The sequence below is a fragment of the Schistocerca piceifrons genome, chromosome 1 (assembly GCF_021461385.2).
Source record: "Schistocerca piceifrons isolate TAMUIC-IGC-003096 chromosome 1, iqSchPice1.1, whole genome shotgun sequence".
Taxonomy (NCBI): domain Eukaryota; kingdom Metazoa; phylum Arthropoda; class Insecta; order Orthoptera; family Acrididae; genus Schistocerca; species Schistocerca piceifrons.
Genome location: NC_060138.1, coordinates 753,831,263 through 753,849,047, shown reverse-complemented (window position 1 = coordinate 753,849,047; position 17,785 = coordinate 753,831,263). Strand labels below are relative to the sequence as shown.

At 39.4% G+C, this 17,785-nt stretch overlaps 1 protein-coding gene across 1 annotated transcript in view; it reads left to right on the top strand.

Moving 5' to 3' along the window:
• LOC124803315 (methyl farnesoate epoxidase-like) overlaps window positions 1–17,785 on the top strand; it is a 170,244-nt gene that overhangs the window by 86,084 nt on the left and 66,375 nt on the right. The window contains exon 4 of the mRNA XM_047264502.1: window positions 12,038–12,164. Coding sequence (XP_047120458.1) covers window positions 12,038–12,164 — 127 coding nt within the window. The remainder of the gene's footprint in view (window positions 1–12,037; window positions 12,165–17,785) is intronic.

Genomic DNA, 17,785 nt, shown 5'->3' with positions numbered 1-17,785 from the left:
ACAGACATTGCAGACATATTTTAGCTCATCATATATATCTGGGGCACCAACAACAGTCTGCGTGTCATGAAAGAATTTCTCGACCTTATACCATTAAAAGACACAACCACAGGTTTGGATATCTTTCTAGCCTTGGAAAACACGTTTTAGTCAATGGGTTTAAAATGGGAATGCCTGACCAGTATAACAACAGATGGAGCCCCCGTGCTACAAGGGATACGCACTGGATTCCCGGGTTAGGTCAGGTGACAAATGGCAGAAGTCAGTTGTTCCTTGTTCATGGTAGTCCATTGCCTGATACACCAGGATGCACTTTGTGTGAAGATTGTCAACATAAGAAAACGTTATGGCCACAGGTGTTCGAAAGGTTAATTACCTTTGCTTGAATGGGCTCACATATTGCTAATTTAAAGAATATCAGGCTGATATTGAAGCGGAATACCCAGACATCCCCTACCATGCCAAAGTAAGATGACTGAGCAGAGGGAAGGTGCTTCATCAGTTTTTCTCCTTGAGGGATGGGATCAATACCTTTTTGGAAATGATAGAACATCCAGAAGAATTACTTTGTGATCCTAAGTAGGTGGCAAATTTGGATTCTTTTAGTGACCTAACTGGTCATTAAATACTTTAAATATTTCACTCCAAGGCGAAAATCACTCTGTTGTTGGTTTAGTGCAGACAATTCAAGCATTCCAAAAAAAAAAAAAATCTTATTTTGTGGGAAAAGAGTTGTGCGAGAAGCACTGTGGACACTTCCCTGCATTAGACAGTGTTAAGGAATGCTATTGTCATTTTCTAGAGTTTTGATTATTTGTTCATTGTAACACATTACTGCTGTTTCTGTAATTTTACCTGTCTAGACATCATGTTTTCTGTTTAGTAACTTATTATCATGTAGATATTTCTTGATCCTGCGCTTCATAAATTTTTCTAATATTCTGAAAAAGTAAGAAGGAGTGATACTGGCTGATTGTTTCCTACCTTATACTTGTTGCCATTTTTAAATAATGCCTTCATTGATGAGATTTTCAGTTTTTCCAGAAACACTCCTTCACTACATGTAAGTTGCCCTTGTAATCTGGGAAACTTTAATTTTATGATAGAAATAGGCGCCTCGTCTAATCCTGCCAATGTTTTAAGTTTCAAGCTTTTTATCAGTTTTAACACTTTGTGTTCCTTTGTTGGCTCCACCACATGCTACATGCAGCTTTTGAACATACTGGTTTTTCTTGATTTGTAAATTTACAGCTTCATGAGGTTGTTGAATTGATGAAGCAACTGTTTATAAAATTTGGCAATTTGTTTTTTAATACTGATATTTGTTACATTTTTAGAATGATATCCTTGTCTTCTCATTTCTTCCCTGTTATAGTCTTCACAACATCCTTATAGCTTTTGATTTGTTTTTGACTGTCTTATTAAGCTATCATTAATGATAAATTTTGCCTTGGCAAGTGTGAGTGTGTCCAAGAACAAATAGACAGTCGTATGTATCAATGCCCTCTCTGTACTTTTTTGTGCTCAGAACAAGATTTATTGCTTGCCAATGACAATGCCCCAGATTATCTGAATGAAGATTTTGTATTGTATTTTATTGTATTTAATTGAGCCAAGTAATCATAATATTGTACAATTTGCACATATGATATTGGACAAGTCAGTATATATTTTTACAAGTAATTTTTATAAGTTATTTTTACAATTATATTATTGCAATTTTAATTGTTTCATGAAAGTTTGTTCAGTATTACAAGAAGGTAATAGACATTACATTGTACTTTCACTTGTTCATACTTGAAGAGAACATGCTCTATAATAAGGCCTATGTGATCAATTATTAAGAAATCTGTTAACATTTATTACCTTTTGCAAAAATTCATTTACTGTGTAAAAGTTTTGTTCAAAAAGAATTTTTTTTAATTTATATATGAAAGCTATTGATATTTCTGTCTTCTTTTTGGTGCATTATTATACCTCAGTATCCCAACATGTAAGACACTTTTTCGGTAACAAATTGTTGTGGACTGAAACATATGTAAGTCAGACTGCTGTCTTGCTTTGTAGCTATTAATGTTCATTTAACATTAATGAGCCGTCATTGCTTAATGGGTAGGCTTTAACAAACTATATAATGCTATAAATGTAGACAGATGACAGTGTCATAATGCTACATTTCTTGAAATGTTGCCTGCATGATTAATTATATCTCAGATTGCATATTATGTGTACTGCCCAACCCTCCCCCCTTTTTTTTCATTTTAAAGATATTCTGTTTCAGGGTAAGTTCCCCCAGAGTATGATACCATACTGTAGTATGGAGTGAAAGTAAGAATAATATACTTGTGTGAGGACTAATTTGGTGATTGACTTGCTTAGTACCCTTGGAATATAACCCACAGTGGACAGCTTATTTGAAATATAACTTATGTGTGTGTTCCATTTTCTTTCTTCAAGCCATATACCAAGAAACTTAATGGAGCTCGCACTGGAGAGCTCTTAGTTGATTAGGAACAAGTTGAATTTTTCTTTTTTCTTTTTTTTTTCTTGAGATCAGATGCTGAAGTTTATGTAGGTTGTTTTTGCACATTTATGATGAGCTTGTTCTCACTGAACCACTCGCTCAATTGTGACATAAGTGGTTTAACCTTATGATCATGGTCAACTTTGTCTGTGCCTGTCATCAGAGTACTTGTGTCACCTGAAAACAGAGTAGTATGCCCTGATGTAAGCTTTGCGTTAGTGTCATCATTATATAACAGAGACAGTACACCATATTTAACAGGTGTTTTCTCAGAGGAGTGCACAGTTCACTGATGAACATTAGTATTCTCTTTTTTTTTTCAAATTTCATTTCAACTTTTTGCACTCTATTTGATAGATATGATTCTAACCATTTGTTTGCGGTTCCTCTCACATCTTTATTAGTTAACTTTCCAAGCAGTATGATGTACTCAATAATATCAAAACCTTTAGGCAAATTTTAAAAAATAGCAGTAATTTCCTTACTATCCAAAGATTTTAAGGTTGTGTCAAGATATTCATATACTGCTGTGGTTGTTGTTTTAGCTTTTATAAGTCCATGCTGGTGCTTCAATATCAAAGAGAATCTGTTAATAAAACTTTCTAATCTGGTGTACAGCAATTTCTCAAATATTTTTAAAATGTGCTGAGTTGTACTACTGGCCTGTAACTAGGTACATCATTTTTTCTTTTTGTGGAGTGAGATAACTTAAGTGATCTTAAGAAGGCCAGGGAAAAATCCATTACAAAAAGATGCATTAATTACAACTGTTAATGGTTCTATGATGTATTCCCACAATTATTTGCAATAAAATCTGGTATGTTGTCACTGCAACTAGAGTATTTATTTTTTTAGTGTTTTTATAACTGTGAGCACTTCAGTGTTCGAGGCTTTGTGAAGAAACATTGATGCTTTAATGGTTTCCACACAGTTTCAAAGTTTAGTTTACAGCACGATGTTTGTTGTTACTTTCAGTTTTTACATCTTTGCAAATGCCTTTCATTTTATTTTTAGGTGCTGTCATTAACTTATCATTATATAACTTTTTTGCTTCCTGAATTACTTTTCAGTAGACAGCACAGCCAGACTTACAGTATGTTCTAAACTTATCACAACATGGCAGACAGTGTAAATAACAAGTATGTTAGCTCTGGAAACATAAACGTAAATTGAGCAAAAAATGTATGACATACATAAAAATCAGTTTTTATTATTTTAAGTGCATCTTGGGTAACATTATCATTCAAGTGTCAGGAACAGGGCTCTAGAAATAGTGAACTACCGGCACTTATGTGAACCCAAATGAAATGGTTCCTGAGTGTGATGTGCATGTTGTTCCCCCAAATGGAATTACATCCATTGAAAATGAAAATATGCCATGTACTAAATGTGAAGCTGATATTGAACATTTGAAAGAGTGCATTGTAAATATGCAATCAACTCCTTTGCCTTGTTAATTTATGTATTTTTTGTAATCTATGTACATATAACTATGATTGTTATACAATCATATATGTGTTTAATTGTATGTATTTCGAATACTTCTGGGATGAGAAATAAATAAATAAATAAATAAATAAATAAATAACCCTTAAAAAGTGTGTCTACATGTGATCTGTAATTCTGACTGTAGCTGCTAATATCTACTTGTTTTTGACTACAAGTGAGACTTGCATTACTGCTAATGATTGTTATGCATAAATCTATGTGGTGTGAGTGACTCAGTACACCTCTTTTCCCTCCATGATGAGGAAGCTAATACTGCTGAAAGCTAGGATAGTTTCTTGTACTTTAGGATGTGTCTGTCAGCAGTTCTAAGAATTTCACCACCTGAAGGCAAGAAATGGCTCTGAGTACTATGGGACTTAACATCTATGGTCATCAGTCGGCAAGAAACAGCAAGCCATTCTGTCTATAATTTTGTAGTTTTCTCACATGAATTTTTATTTTCATGTTGTTATCATATTGCATATATACCCTGTTTTTTCCATTTAATTATATCTGAAATAGATAGAAAGGATTTATTTTCCTTCATTTGCTATATTTTACAACATAAGCCATCCAATATTATTTTCATAAACATAACAAGTCCAATATCATGAATGTGATAATATTTGTGCTAAATAAATAAATAAAAATAAAATCTGTACCAGTCACAGCCAGGAGAATAATCGAACAAGCTTGCAGTAGGTTTATGGCCAACAGCTTGCCCATTAATCTTACAAAGCTCATATTACAGGACTGTAAATGAATCAAAATGATTCACAGTTGTCAGAAGTAGAGATTAATGGGAATACAATGCATGTGTGAAGTTTATGGGTACCCTGATGGATAATGAACTGAGGTGGCACCAGCTAAGTTAACCACATAGCTAGATTCTGCCTGCTTTGCACATGGAAATATTACTCACAGTGTTGAACGTGCAGACAGAATTCTTTGCTTACTTTTATTCAAACTGCACTGTGGCATAATATTCTGGGGAAATGTAACTAAGGAGAAAAATTATTTATTCTACAGAGTCACACAAAAGAAAATTGTGTAACATTGATAGCCTAACATCTTATAGAAGCCTCTCCAGGGACCTAAGAATTCTTGCACTTACATGTCAATATACATTCTCCCTAGCTGTATTTGTGGTTAGAACCAATAGTGAACTTGGAATGAACTTTGCAATCCACAACTACAATACAAGAGGTAAAAGCAATTTTCATAAACAGAGTAAAAGAATACCTGATTTTGAACTCCTTCTGAATTTAACAGAAAATTTGTATTAGATAGTTCCTGACAGTTTATAGGCAGCAGACAGTGGTCTGCATAAAGTTATATACAGGCTTTCTTTGAGAATTTAGATAAAAACAGTGGATAAGTAGTAAAGAAGGAGCAGTGTTTTTTCCCCCAAAGCCAGTGCTTTTCTACACATATAAAGTAATCTATAAGAAATTACAATAACCAAACAACAGAAAATCAAGAATGGAATGTAACAATATTCCGAGATGGAAAGTTGCTACTCACCATATAGTGGAGATGATGACTTGCAGATAGGCTCATGGAATCCCCCCTAATGACCTTACCATCAAATTATCCATCTCTGGCTGCCACCCCTCCTTCCACAATGACATCCACCTGTTCAAATTGTGCCAATCCTTAGCCCTCACCAAAAAAGTCTGGCAAAACCATATCAACCAAGCCCAAGCCTCCTTGCAGTACCTTCTCTCCATCCGCAAGATTCCCCTACTATGCAATCCCAAATTCCTGAACCCATAACACACATTGAAACTCTTGCCCTACAGGAACTTGAGCAACGTGCACAATGCAACCTCAAAAAGCTCTCCATCCTGCTCACTTCCTGCTCCCGCCTTGGAGTGCCACTGTCCATCACCTTCATAACAACCGCCCCCACACTCCAACATAGCTGACAAACCATGTCTTGCAGACTACTACACTTACCCCACCCTCCAAAACTCCCTCCCACCACCACACAGAATCCAGAACCTAAATAAACCCACAACACAGTCATGAACCTTTCCTCCAGAAGCCTTAGCCCCACAGAAATATCAGTCCTTTCCCCAAGGCCTCAACTTTTGCCCCACTGCCAGATTCAATCATGCAGGACTTGTTACAGACCTTTTCTCCTTCTCCCATTCCCTAGTGGAAACACTTTTTCGCCACCAACCCTACCAATCTGACTCAACCAAAGACCAATATTAAACCTTGCCTAACTCAGTTCATTCCTCCATCCAACCGTGATCCACCACCACTGCCCCCAAACCACCCCCTGTTAACTTTCCAGAGTTTCTTAACATCAAATCTTACCTCACCATCATTCCCAAATCCCTTAACATGCAGACTAACCTTACATCCACAGAAAGCACTGCAGTCCACCATCTAAAAACTGATCATGACATTATAATCCTGCCTGTGGATGAAGGATCCACCACTGTTGTTCTGAACCGCAAGGATTACCTGGCGGAAGGATTCTGCCAGTTGTCAGATACTTCCACCTACAAGCCTTGCCACATTCCAGGAATCCAGCAGGATCTCCAGTCATTACTCAAATCCTTAGGCCCATCCCAGAATATCTCCCTGGAGTCCATCTCTCTATTCACCCCTACCACTCCCCGCACTCCTATCTTCTACATGCTTCCTAAAGTCCATAAAACTAACCACTCAGGAAACCCCTTTGGGTCAGTTACTGTGCCCTCACTGACAGAATCTCTGCTCTCATAGACTGACACCTTCAACCTATTACCTGGAACCTACCCTGCTATATAAAAGATACCAACCATTTCTTCCACTGACTCTCCACAGTTCCTGTCCCTTTACCACAGGGCGCCCTGCATGTCACTATTGATACCACCTCCCTGTACACTAACATTCCTAATGTCCATGGCCTTACCAGTATTGGACACTACCTTTCCCAATGCCCGACAGATTCCAAACCAACAACCTCCTTCCTAGTTGCCATGACCAACTACACACATCAAAAAATATTTTGCATCATCTCAGTTCTGAGAGTTCCGGAACCTGTACAGAATATTGGAATAGAGATCAACATAAACATAATTTCTGGCCTTTTAATTGCTCATAAATACCACACATTGCATGTTGCACCACCATATGGTGAGACCTTCAGAGGTGGGGGTCCAGATTGCTGTACACACCAGTACCACATCCTTCTGCATTGATGCATGACTGTATTCGATGTGGCATACTATCCGCAAGTTCATCAAGGCACTGTTGGTCCAGATTGTTTCACTCCTCAACAGCAATTCAGCATAGATCCCTCAGAGTGGTTGGTGGGTCACATCATCCATAAACAGCCCTTTTCAATCTATCCAAGGGATATTCAATAGGGTACATTTCTGGAGAACATCCTGTCCACTCTAACCGAGCAAAGTCGTTATTCTGAAGGAAGTCATTCATAAGATGTGCACAATGGGGGCATGAATCATCATCTATGAAGATGAATGCCTCGCCAATATGCTGCCGATATGATTGTGCTATTGGTCGGACGATGGCATTCACATATCATACAGCGATTACAGCGCCTTCCATGACCACCAGTGATGTACATCGGCGCCACATAATGCCACCCCAAAACAGCAGGGAACCTCCACTCTGCTGCACTCCCTGGACAGTGTGTCTAAGGCATTCAGAATGACTGGGTTGCCTCCAAACACGTCTCCAATGATTGTCTGGTTGAAGGCATATGTGACACTCATTGGTGAAGAGAACATCATGCCAGCCCTGAACGGTCCATTTGGCATGTTGTTGGGCCCATCTGTACCATTCTGCATGGTGTCATGGTTGCAAAGATAGACTCACCATGGACGTTGGGAGTGAAGTTGCGCATCATGTTGCCTATTGCCCACAGTTTCAGTCATAACACGATGTCCTGTGGCTGTACGAGAAGCATTATTCAACATGGTGGCATTGTTGTTAGGTTTCCTCCAAGCCATAAGCCATAAGTAGTGGTCATCCACTGCAGTAGTAGCCCTTGGGCAGCCTGAGTGAGGCATGTCATTGACAGTTCCTGTCTCCCTTTATCTCCTCCAAGTCTGAACAACATTGCTTTGATTCGTACTGAGACGCCTGGGCACTTCCTTCGTTGAGAGCCCTTCCTGGCAGCAAGTAACAATGCGGACATGATCAAACCGTGGTATTGACCATCTAGGCATGGTTGAACTACAGACAACATGAGTCGTGTACCTCCTTCCTGGTGAAATGACTGGAACTGAACAGCTGTTGGAGCCCCTCCGTCTAATAGGCACTGCTCATGTGTCGTTGTTTACATCTTTGGGTATGTTTGGTGACATCTTTGAACAGTCAAAGTGACTGTGTCTCTGATACAATATCCACAATCAATGTCTATTTTCAGGAGTTCCGGTTGGTTGGTTTTGGGGGATAAACGGACCAGACTAGGAGTTCTGGGAACCAGGGTGATGCAAAACTTTTTTTGATGTGTATATATCCTCATCCACAATTACTTCTTCTTTACTTACCTACAAACAAATCCAGGGTACGGCTATGGGCACCCACATGGCACCATCCTATGCCAACCTATTCATGGGCCATCTAGAGGAATCCTTTCTAAACACCCAGAATCCTAAACCCCTCACCGATTCAGATTTATTGATGACATCTTTGCTATCTGGATCAAAGGTGAGGCCACCCTATCCACATTCCTCCAGAACCACAACAACTTCTGCCCCATTTGCTTCACCTGGTTCTACTCAACCCAACAAGCCACCTTCCTAGATGTTGACCTCCACCTCAAAGATGGCTACATCAGTACCTCCATTTCAACAGCTGCGACCCTTTCCATACCAAGAAGTCCCTCTGTACAGCCTATCCACCTGTGCTCATCACATCTGCAGTGATGAGCAGTCCCTCTTGAAATACACTGAGGGTCTCACTGAAGCCTCCACTGACCATAATTATCCTCCCAACCTTGTACAAAAACAGATCTCCTGTGCCTTATCTTTCCAGTCTCTCACCACCTCCCAGAGCCCCACCGTCTGGTCACAGAGGAGCATTCCCCTCATAACTCAATACCACACAGGGCTGGAGCAACTGAATTACATTCTGTCCCAGGGTTTCAATTACCTGTCATTGTGCCCTGAAATGAGAAATCTCGTGCCCACTACCCTTCCCACCTATCCCACAGTGGTATTCTGCCATCCACTGAACCTAGACAATATACTCGTCCAACCTTACACGACCCCTGCTCCCAATCCCTTACCTCAAGGCTCATACCCCTGAAATAGACCTAGATGCAAGACCTGTCCCATACATCCTCCCACCACCACCTACTCCAGTCCGGTCACTAACATCACCTATCCCATCAAAGGCAGTGCTACCTGTGAAACCAGTCATGTGGTCTACAAGCTAAGCTCCAACCACTGTACTGTATTCTGTGTAGGCTTGACAACCAATAAGCTGTCTGTCTGCATGAATGGCCACCGACAAGCTGTGGCCAAGAAACAAGTGGACCAGCCAGTTGCTGAACATGCTGCCAAACATGATATCCTTCATTTCAATGACTGCTTCACAGCCTGTACCATATTGATCCTTCCCACCAACACCAGCTTTTCTGAATTGCGCAGGTGGGACCTTTCCCTGCAATACATCCTATGTTCCTATAACTCTCCTGTCCTCAACCTACGTTAGTCACTGTCCTCACCCATCCAGCCCCTACCCTGCTCCCATTCCAGCACTACACACTTGTCATTCCATCCCCACACCCAGCCTTTTTTTATTTATTTAATTTAATTTTTTTATTCATTTCTATTTCTCTCCTTTTCTGCTCCTCCCCCCCCCCCCCCCCCCCTCCCCGCCTCTCCCCTGCCTTCCTCCTAACCTCCAGCACTTCACTGTCTGCCATTCCCACCATACTATCACTCCCCCTCCCCACCCCAGCCTCCTCCTTTTCCCCACCCAGTCACCACTCCCCACTGCTGCTCACAGTGTGGTTTCCGTTGCCTGAGACTGCAGTTGTGTGAGTGAGTTGTGTTTGCGCATGCACGTGTGTTTGTGGCCTGTGTGTGTGTGTGTGTGTGTGTGTGTGTGTGTGTGTGTGTGTGTAGTGTGAAAATATTTTTGCTGTGCCTATCTGCAAAACAGCATCTCTGCTATATGGTGAGTAGCAACTTTCCTTCTCAGAAATTACAATAAATTTCAGTGCTAGTATACATACGTAAACAGCAGTTGTTGATGTATAATGTGAGTCAGTCTACAACCCTGAAGATTCTCCTTCATGTTGGGATTTGTAGAGCATGATGAGTGAATGAATTAAATAGTACTATGACATTATTCAGGATATATTTCTGTACAGCAAAATATACAGGGTGATTAGTAATCAACACACTATTGAAGAAATCATATAACTCTTTCAGTTCTTAATCAGTTTCCATGAAACAAAAAGCATAGCATACCTTAAAATGGCAGAATCACCTTAAAATGGCAGAATACATTTTAATAGCTTCACATAAAAAGCAAAACTGTTCATCAGTTCTTTCAAATGTTTAGAACAGACTTCTACAAATAATTCATTTTTAATTTAATTTGGGGTGTGGCACCTCCAGCACTAACAGATTCTGATGAACACAGAAATTGTAGTTCAAAAATTGATGGTAGCAGTTAAGAGGTCTTCAAAGACCCAAACAGTATTCTGGAAAATGGGCATTAAGCCACGCATAGACAGAAGTGCAAAATGAAGTGCAGTGCCAACTTGCATAAAGATTAGATTGTTCAGCTGGTCCCATGAGAATAAAATACCAATTATAATGAACCATAATAAGCTAATTCTTTTCATTCATTAAGTCACAAAAAAATATATCGACCTATGATTATCATCTGTGTCGAGACACTTTATATTGTTGCTTCAGAGTATAGGCGACTTCCCCAGTAATTATCCTCAAATAATATAGTGTGCAATAAAAACATGTGCATTGATTAACAACCTCCTTGGCACAAAATACAGCACACAGCATTTCTCAACACTCCAGACAATGGATTTATATTGATAAAGCCTACCAACAACAGTGTTACCACAGAAGAAATTTTAACAGAACAATTTAGATAATGTATTTTGAGACACTACAATCATGAAATTCTTGCAATGGCATAATGATTAACCCTCAAGCAGGTGTGCCTATATATACTGTAAAGAATGCCAATCTCGAATAACATAATACCATTCCACTGTTTTACAATTGTCAGCTCTTATCTACTCTTTCATTATTGCTTCAGCTAACACAGTGATAAATTGTTTAGTCATACATTCAAGTGTGCAGCAGTAATATAAAATAAACAGTGAGCTAGGTAAGAAAAAATTTGCAATTTGTGCAAAAAAGAAAAAGAAAAAAGACCCATGTTAGGAGCTAGTACCACAATCCAACAATGAAATAGTTGTCTACAAGGTAACTAATAACTGAATAAATGGTTGGCTTTGATCTTATGCAACTGTGCTGTTAAATGCTTTGAGTGAGTCATTTCTGGGGGGTAACATTATATGCAGCAACAGATTGATATAATGAAAGTTTATTGTTATTTAATTGAATGGTGCTTTCACTCTTATAACATAAGCTTATTTTATCACTGTTTAATTAAACTGTGATTTTGCTCATACAAGTTTACATTGGTAACCTAAAGAGAGCCATTCTTTACATGTATACAAAGTAAGCCACATGCCCGCTCCTGTTATGAAAAACAAAGTGCCCAGTGGAGAATAAAAACAATCTGCAAAGCCCTATAAAGTAAGCAGTTATATGCTTAGCATAGGACTTGGTTTAAAATACATTTCAGGTGTCAGTTCCAAATATTTGACCACAAATTTTTTTGAGTCACTATGCTCTTAAGTTAAGGTAAAGTTTGTTGTGTGTTATAAATATATTTGATCTTGTTTTTCTTCTAATGAATTTTCTGTACCACTAAAAACAGTGATTAATTTCAAATAAATTAAGATGAAAATAGAGCATGAAGCAATGTTTGTTACTGTTTTCATTCTTTCAGTTTTCGTGCTACTGATATGTCTGGTGGGCTGCTAAACCAAATGCCTTACCTCAGGTTTATTGCTCCCAGAGCCTCAGGATATGTTACCCTTGTGAATAATTTACAGCGAATGTGGAACTTCATGAAGGTTAGTTGTAACATTGGAAGAGCTGTGTAGTGTTATAGTTCAGTACCTAAGCCTCTATGTTCTTAGATTTAATTGCCCTCTGAATTATTTCTGCACAATTTGTTCACATTATCTTTTATAGGATAAATATATTGATATACGGACCATGTTAAGTACATGCTATGAGGGGTGGTGACATGACATGTTGTGCTTCCAGGTTTTGTCATATATGAAGCAAAATAATAAGCTGTTGTTTCAAAGTTATTAGAAGATAGTGCTGATCATAATTTCATATTCCTTTGGGGCAGATAGACAGACAGACAGACACTCTCTCTCTCTCTCTCTCTCTCTCTCTCTCTCTCTCTCACACACACACAAACACACACACACACACACACACACACACACACACACACACACACACACACAGTATACAGATTTTCACTTTTTCAGTTTGTGTGTGTACATATAAACTGTTTTAGAAAGGTGAAATAAATGTAATCTATGTACAGAAATTACAGGGTCCTACAAAACAGTAATAATTACTTAATGTTGGCGAATTATATTCACAGGCTTTTGTTAATTTAAAATATAGTGACTGAAGGTAGACACTGAAGGCAGATCTTTGTACTGCTTACGTGAAGACAATAAGAATGAATTTTTGTACTATGTAGACGGATGTACAGCTTTACAGAGGATGTAAGATCCTTGTGCAAGGGCTTTACAAAGCAGGATAACGTTGTGATAGTGTGTGGAGCAGAAAAAAATATTGATAGGGATCAGGGCTACAATAGTGAGTGACCTGGTAAAAATAGCTTCTGCAATGAACCCTACAAATGTTGGGTTGGTGCCTGCTTTCAAGTGATATTATCAGCTCCAATGAAATAGTTCTGTAAGAAGGGTCAATATGGAGTTGAACTGGCTGCTTCAAGTGGCTACTAGGGCAGATATGGGTGTGGTTCCTGTCGATGGTGTTGGTAGCTGGAAATTCAGTAGGCATGGCCTGCATCTCAGTAGGAAATGGAAGGGTAAATTGACTGGGTTGATAGCAGAATCTTTGGGGGGGGGGGGGGGGTGTACCTCTTTTTTAAGCTAAGGTTAGTGTCCAGTGATACAACACTGAAAGGAATCAAGCATAATGAGATCATATGAGAACAGTGAAAAATAATGTTTGTATATTGCCTCAGAATATCAGGGGATTAAAAACAATGCAGATGAACTTATTGTTTGTTTGGAAAATTTAGAAACTGAGAATGCAATAGATGTATTATGCCTATCTGAACATAATATAGTCACAGATATGGAAAGGGTAAATGTGAGTGCATATTAGCTTTCTGCACATGTGATTAGAGAGAATATGGAAAAATGAGGAGTTGTAGTATATGTTAAAAGTTATAATAGCATGAAAAATTTAGAAACTAAAAATAATTGTGTAGAGCGACATATACAAGTGCGTGCCTGTGAGCTTAAACTAAATAATGGTAACTATGTGTCCACTGAAAAATTTTCAACTATTTCTGAAAAACTTGGACTCCTTGTTGTGCTTTCTCTAAGACAGAGGGTAGCAAATTATTATTTGTGGGGATTTCAGTGTAGATTTTCTGAAAGAATCTGAGTGGGAGAATGATCTCGAAGTATTAATCAGTTCTTTCAATTTGACATCAGTTATTAACAATGTAGGAAAATGCAGATTGCTACTTAAAGTAAAGATGATAGGACAGACAGGATGGAAATTGTTGGATGGAGGGTGTGAGGATGGTAGTTTGAGGCCAGGATATTTATGGGAGCAGAGAATGTTTTATAAGGATAACTCCCATCTGTGCAGTTCTGAAAAGCTGTTGGTGGATGGAAGGATCCAGGAGGTTCAGGTAGTAAAGCAGCCATTGAAATCAAGTGTGTTATATTCAGCTGCATGTTGTGCCACAGGGTAGTCTACTTTCTACATCTACATATATACTTCACTAGCCACCAAACAGTGTGTGGTGGAAGGCACTATTTGCGCCAAAGTCATATTTCCCCCCTCTGTTCCACTCGTGTACCACGTGAGGGAAAAATGACTGTCTGAACGCTTCAGTATGATCTCTAATTTCCCTTATATGTAAATGGTGATCATAGCGTGATTTGAAAGTTGGTGGTAATAATATATGCTCTACATCCTTGGTCAAGATCGGATTTTGGAATTTAGTGAGCAGCCCCTTCCATTTAGTGCGTTGTCTACCTGTAAGTGTGTCCCACTTCAAAATTTCTATGAGATTTATAACACTCTGGCAATGGCTAAATGTACCAGTCACAAATCTTGCCACTCTTCTTTGGACCTTCTCAATCTCTTGAACCAGACCCAACTGGCAAGGGTCCCATACAGATGTACAATACTCTAAGACTGGACAAACTAACGTAATGTAAGCAATTTACTTTGTTGAAGGACACCATCGCTTCAGGATTCTACCAATACACCACAATCTAGAGTTCACCTTACTTGTGTAGTCTGATCTTTCCATTTGAGATCATTTCAAGTAATCACACCCAGATACTTGACGGATGCTACTGCTTTTTTCTATGCAGTAGGCTACACTTACTAATATTGAGAGATAACTGCCAGTCATTACACCACACATTTATTTTCTGCAAATCCTCAATGATTTGTTCACAACTTTCATGTAATACTACTTTCCTGTAGACTACAGTATCATTGGCAAACAGTCTAATGCCGCTGTCAATACGATCAACCAGACTGTTTATGTAAATTGCAAAAGCAGTGGACTTATTACGCTGCCCCGGGGCACACCTGATGTTGCGCTTGTTTCTGTTGAAGTCCCCCCATTCAGGATGACATACTGCTCTCTGATGTTAGAAAAATTTCTATCTAACCACGTATGTCACTGGAAAGGTCATAATAATGCTCTTTTTGGAGCAAGTGACAGTGCGGAACTGAGTCAAATGCCTTTCGAAAGTTGAGGAATATGGCATCAACCTGGGAGCCGGTATCTAGAGACTGTTGTATATCATGCACAAAGAGGGCCGGCTGTGTCTCTCATGACCGCTGTTTCTTAAAACCACGCTGGTTTCTGCAGATGAGCTTCTCAGAGTCTAGACACATCATTATATGTGAACGCAAAATATGTTCTATGATTCTACAACAAATCAATGTCAGTGAAATTGGCCGGTAATTATGTGCATCCAATTTTCTACCCTTTTCATAGATTGCTATGACCTTGGACTTCTTCCAGCCCCATGGAACTTTCTGCTCCTCCAATGATCTCTGATAGATGACGGATAAGAAGTGTGCTATATTTGTAGAATAGTCAACATAGAATCTTACGGGGATATCGTCTGGGCCAGATGCCTTCCTAGCATCTGAGGATCTTAACTGTTTTGCAATCCCAGATTCACTAAACACTATGTCAGCCATCCTTGAGTTTGTTCAATAATTGAAAGGGGAATAGTGCTGCAGACCTCTAGCATAAATGACTTTTTGAAAGCTCTTGACCACAGATTGGCAGTGGGCAATCATCCTGGTGGACAGTTGGTCAGTACTCATACCAATATAAAAACCTATGCAATGATTGCAGCAGAGCTGGTAAATGATATGGCTGGTTTCACAGGTGGCCCAGCCCCTGACAGAATAGGATAAACCTGTGACAGGACTGGAGAAGGAACTGCTGGGTGGGTGGATTGGGCAGGTTTTGCACCTGGGTGTTCCACAGGAATATGATCCTTGTGGCAAAGGTTGGAACTGGGAATGGCATAGGGATGGACTAGGATGTTGTGGGATTTGGGTGGGTGATGGAACACTACTTTCTGAGGAGTGGGAAGAATCTCAGGTAGGATGTCCCTGATTTCAGGACATGATAGATAATTAAAGCCTTGGCAAAGGATGTGGTTCAGCTGTTCCAGTCTGGGGTGGTACTGGGAGATGAAGGGGACACTCCTTTGTGGTTGGTTCTTTGGGTTGGTGGGAGGATTAGGGGTGTGAGGGGAAATGGCGTGGGAGATGTATTTGGACATTAAGTCTGGGTGTGGCACCTGTCAGTGAAGACCTTAGTGAGACCCTCAGCATACTGAGCAAGGGAGTCTGATCACTGTAGATACATCATCCCCAGGTGGCCAGGCTATATCTGACGGATTTTTTTTATGTGAAAGGGAGGACAGCTGTCAAAATGCGGGCACTGTTGGTGGTTGGTGGGTTTAATGTGGACAGAGGTGTGGATGGAGCCATCAGAGAGGAGAAGGTCAACATATAGGAAGATGGCACCCTCAGTTGAGGAGGATTACATAAAGTGGATGGGAGAGAAGGTGTTGAGTTTGTGAAGGAACAAAGAAGCCAACAGATTGGACCCTCTCTGTCCTATCATCTCCTACCCATTCTCATCTCCCATCCTGTTTATTTGCAGACCTCTGTCATTGCATCTACCTGTCTTTCCCTGCTCCTCTCCTTTTTTCTCCACCTCCTTGGCCCACAACCGCCTGTTGCCAGTCTACCCCCTGCCAACTCCATCAGACAATGTTTGTCTCTCTCCCCACCCAGGGACTACTATCCCCTTCTGCACCCCCTCCAGATTGCTGCTTGCATCCCATTTGATGGTTGCATTCCAGCCCGAGATGCTGGAGTTGGTGGTCTAGTGTGTGAGAGGTGTGCTTGCTTGTGAGTGTGAATGAAGTGTGTCTCTCTTTTTCTAATGAAGTCTGTGGCCGAAAGCCTTATGTAAGTATCTTTTAAATGTGCCTGTCTGCAACCTGATGTGTCTTCTTCACGGTAAATAGCAATCTGTCTTTTCCTACATTGCTGACATTCGTACCTGGAGTTTTCATTGTTTGACATCAGTTATTGATTTTCCTACTTGAATATTTCAGGAAAGGAGCACACTGATAGATAATATTTTCACAAATCAAGGTAAATTTAACCAAATAAACATTTATCCTGTTAAGAATAGTCTTTCTGAGCATGATGCTCAGCTAGTTACAGTATATGACGTAGCTCCATATAGTAATGCAAAACAGTACTCCAAAATGGTGCATTCAATTAATCAATTAATGATTTAATGATTCCAAATTTTAGGGATAGACTGCAGCTGTTAGACTGTAATGAGGTGTACCAGGAACCTGATGCTAATTTAAACTATAACTTATTTCCTGAAAAGCTTGTATTTTTGAAAACAGTTGCCCTAAGAAAACAGTGAAATATTACTGTAAGAAACTATGTAAAAAGACAATGACTTACTAAAAGGATAAAAATATCTTATAACCAGAAAAGGGAAATAAATCTAATAGCAAGAAAAGCAAAAACCAAGAAACATTTAAATATTATAAAAACTACTGTACTATATTAAGGAAAGTTATTAAAAAGTCCAGAAATATGTGTATTATGCCTGAGATTAACAATGCTGATAATAAAATTAAAACAATTTGGAATATTGCTGAAAGGGAAACAGGGCAACTAAGAGCACAGGAAGACTGTAAGAGGTCTGTCTAAAAAGTATCCAGCCTTTGATTTTCCTGTGCAAAATAGAGACAATAGCATAGCGCCACTGGACACAGTAAAGGAAGAGACCTTTATGTGCTTGCGTGAATTTTGTCCCTGCCTTCCAGCATGTCAGTCGCTCCCTGTCAGTTGCTGAGTGAGGTGCTACATAACGTGATCGTTG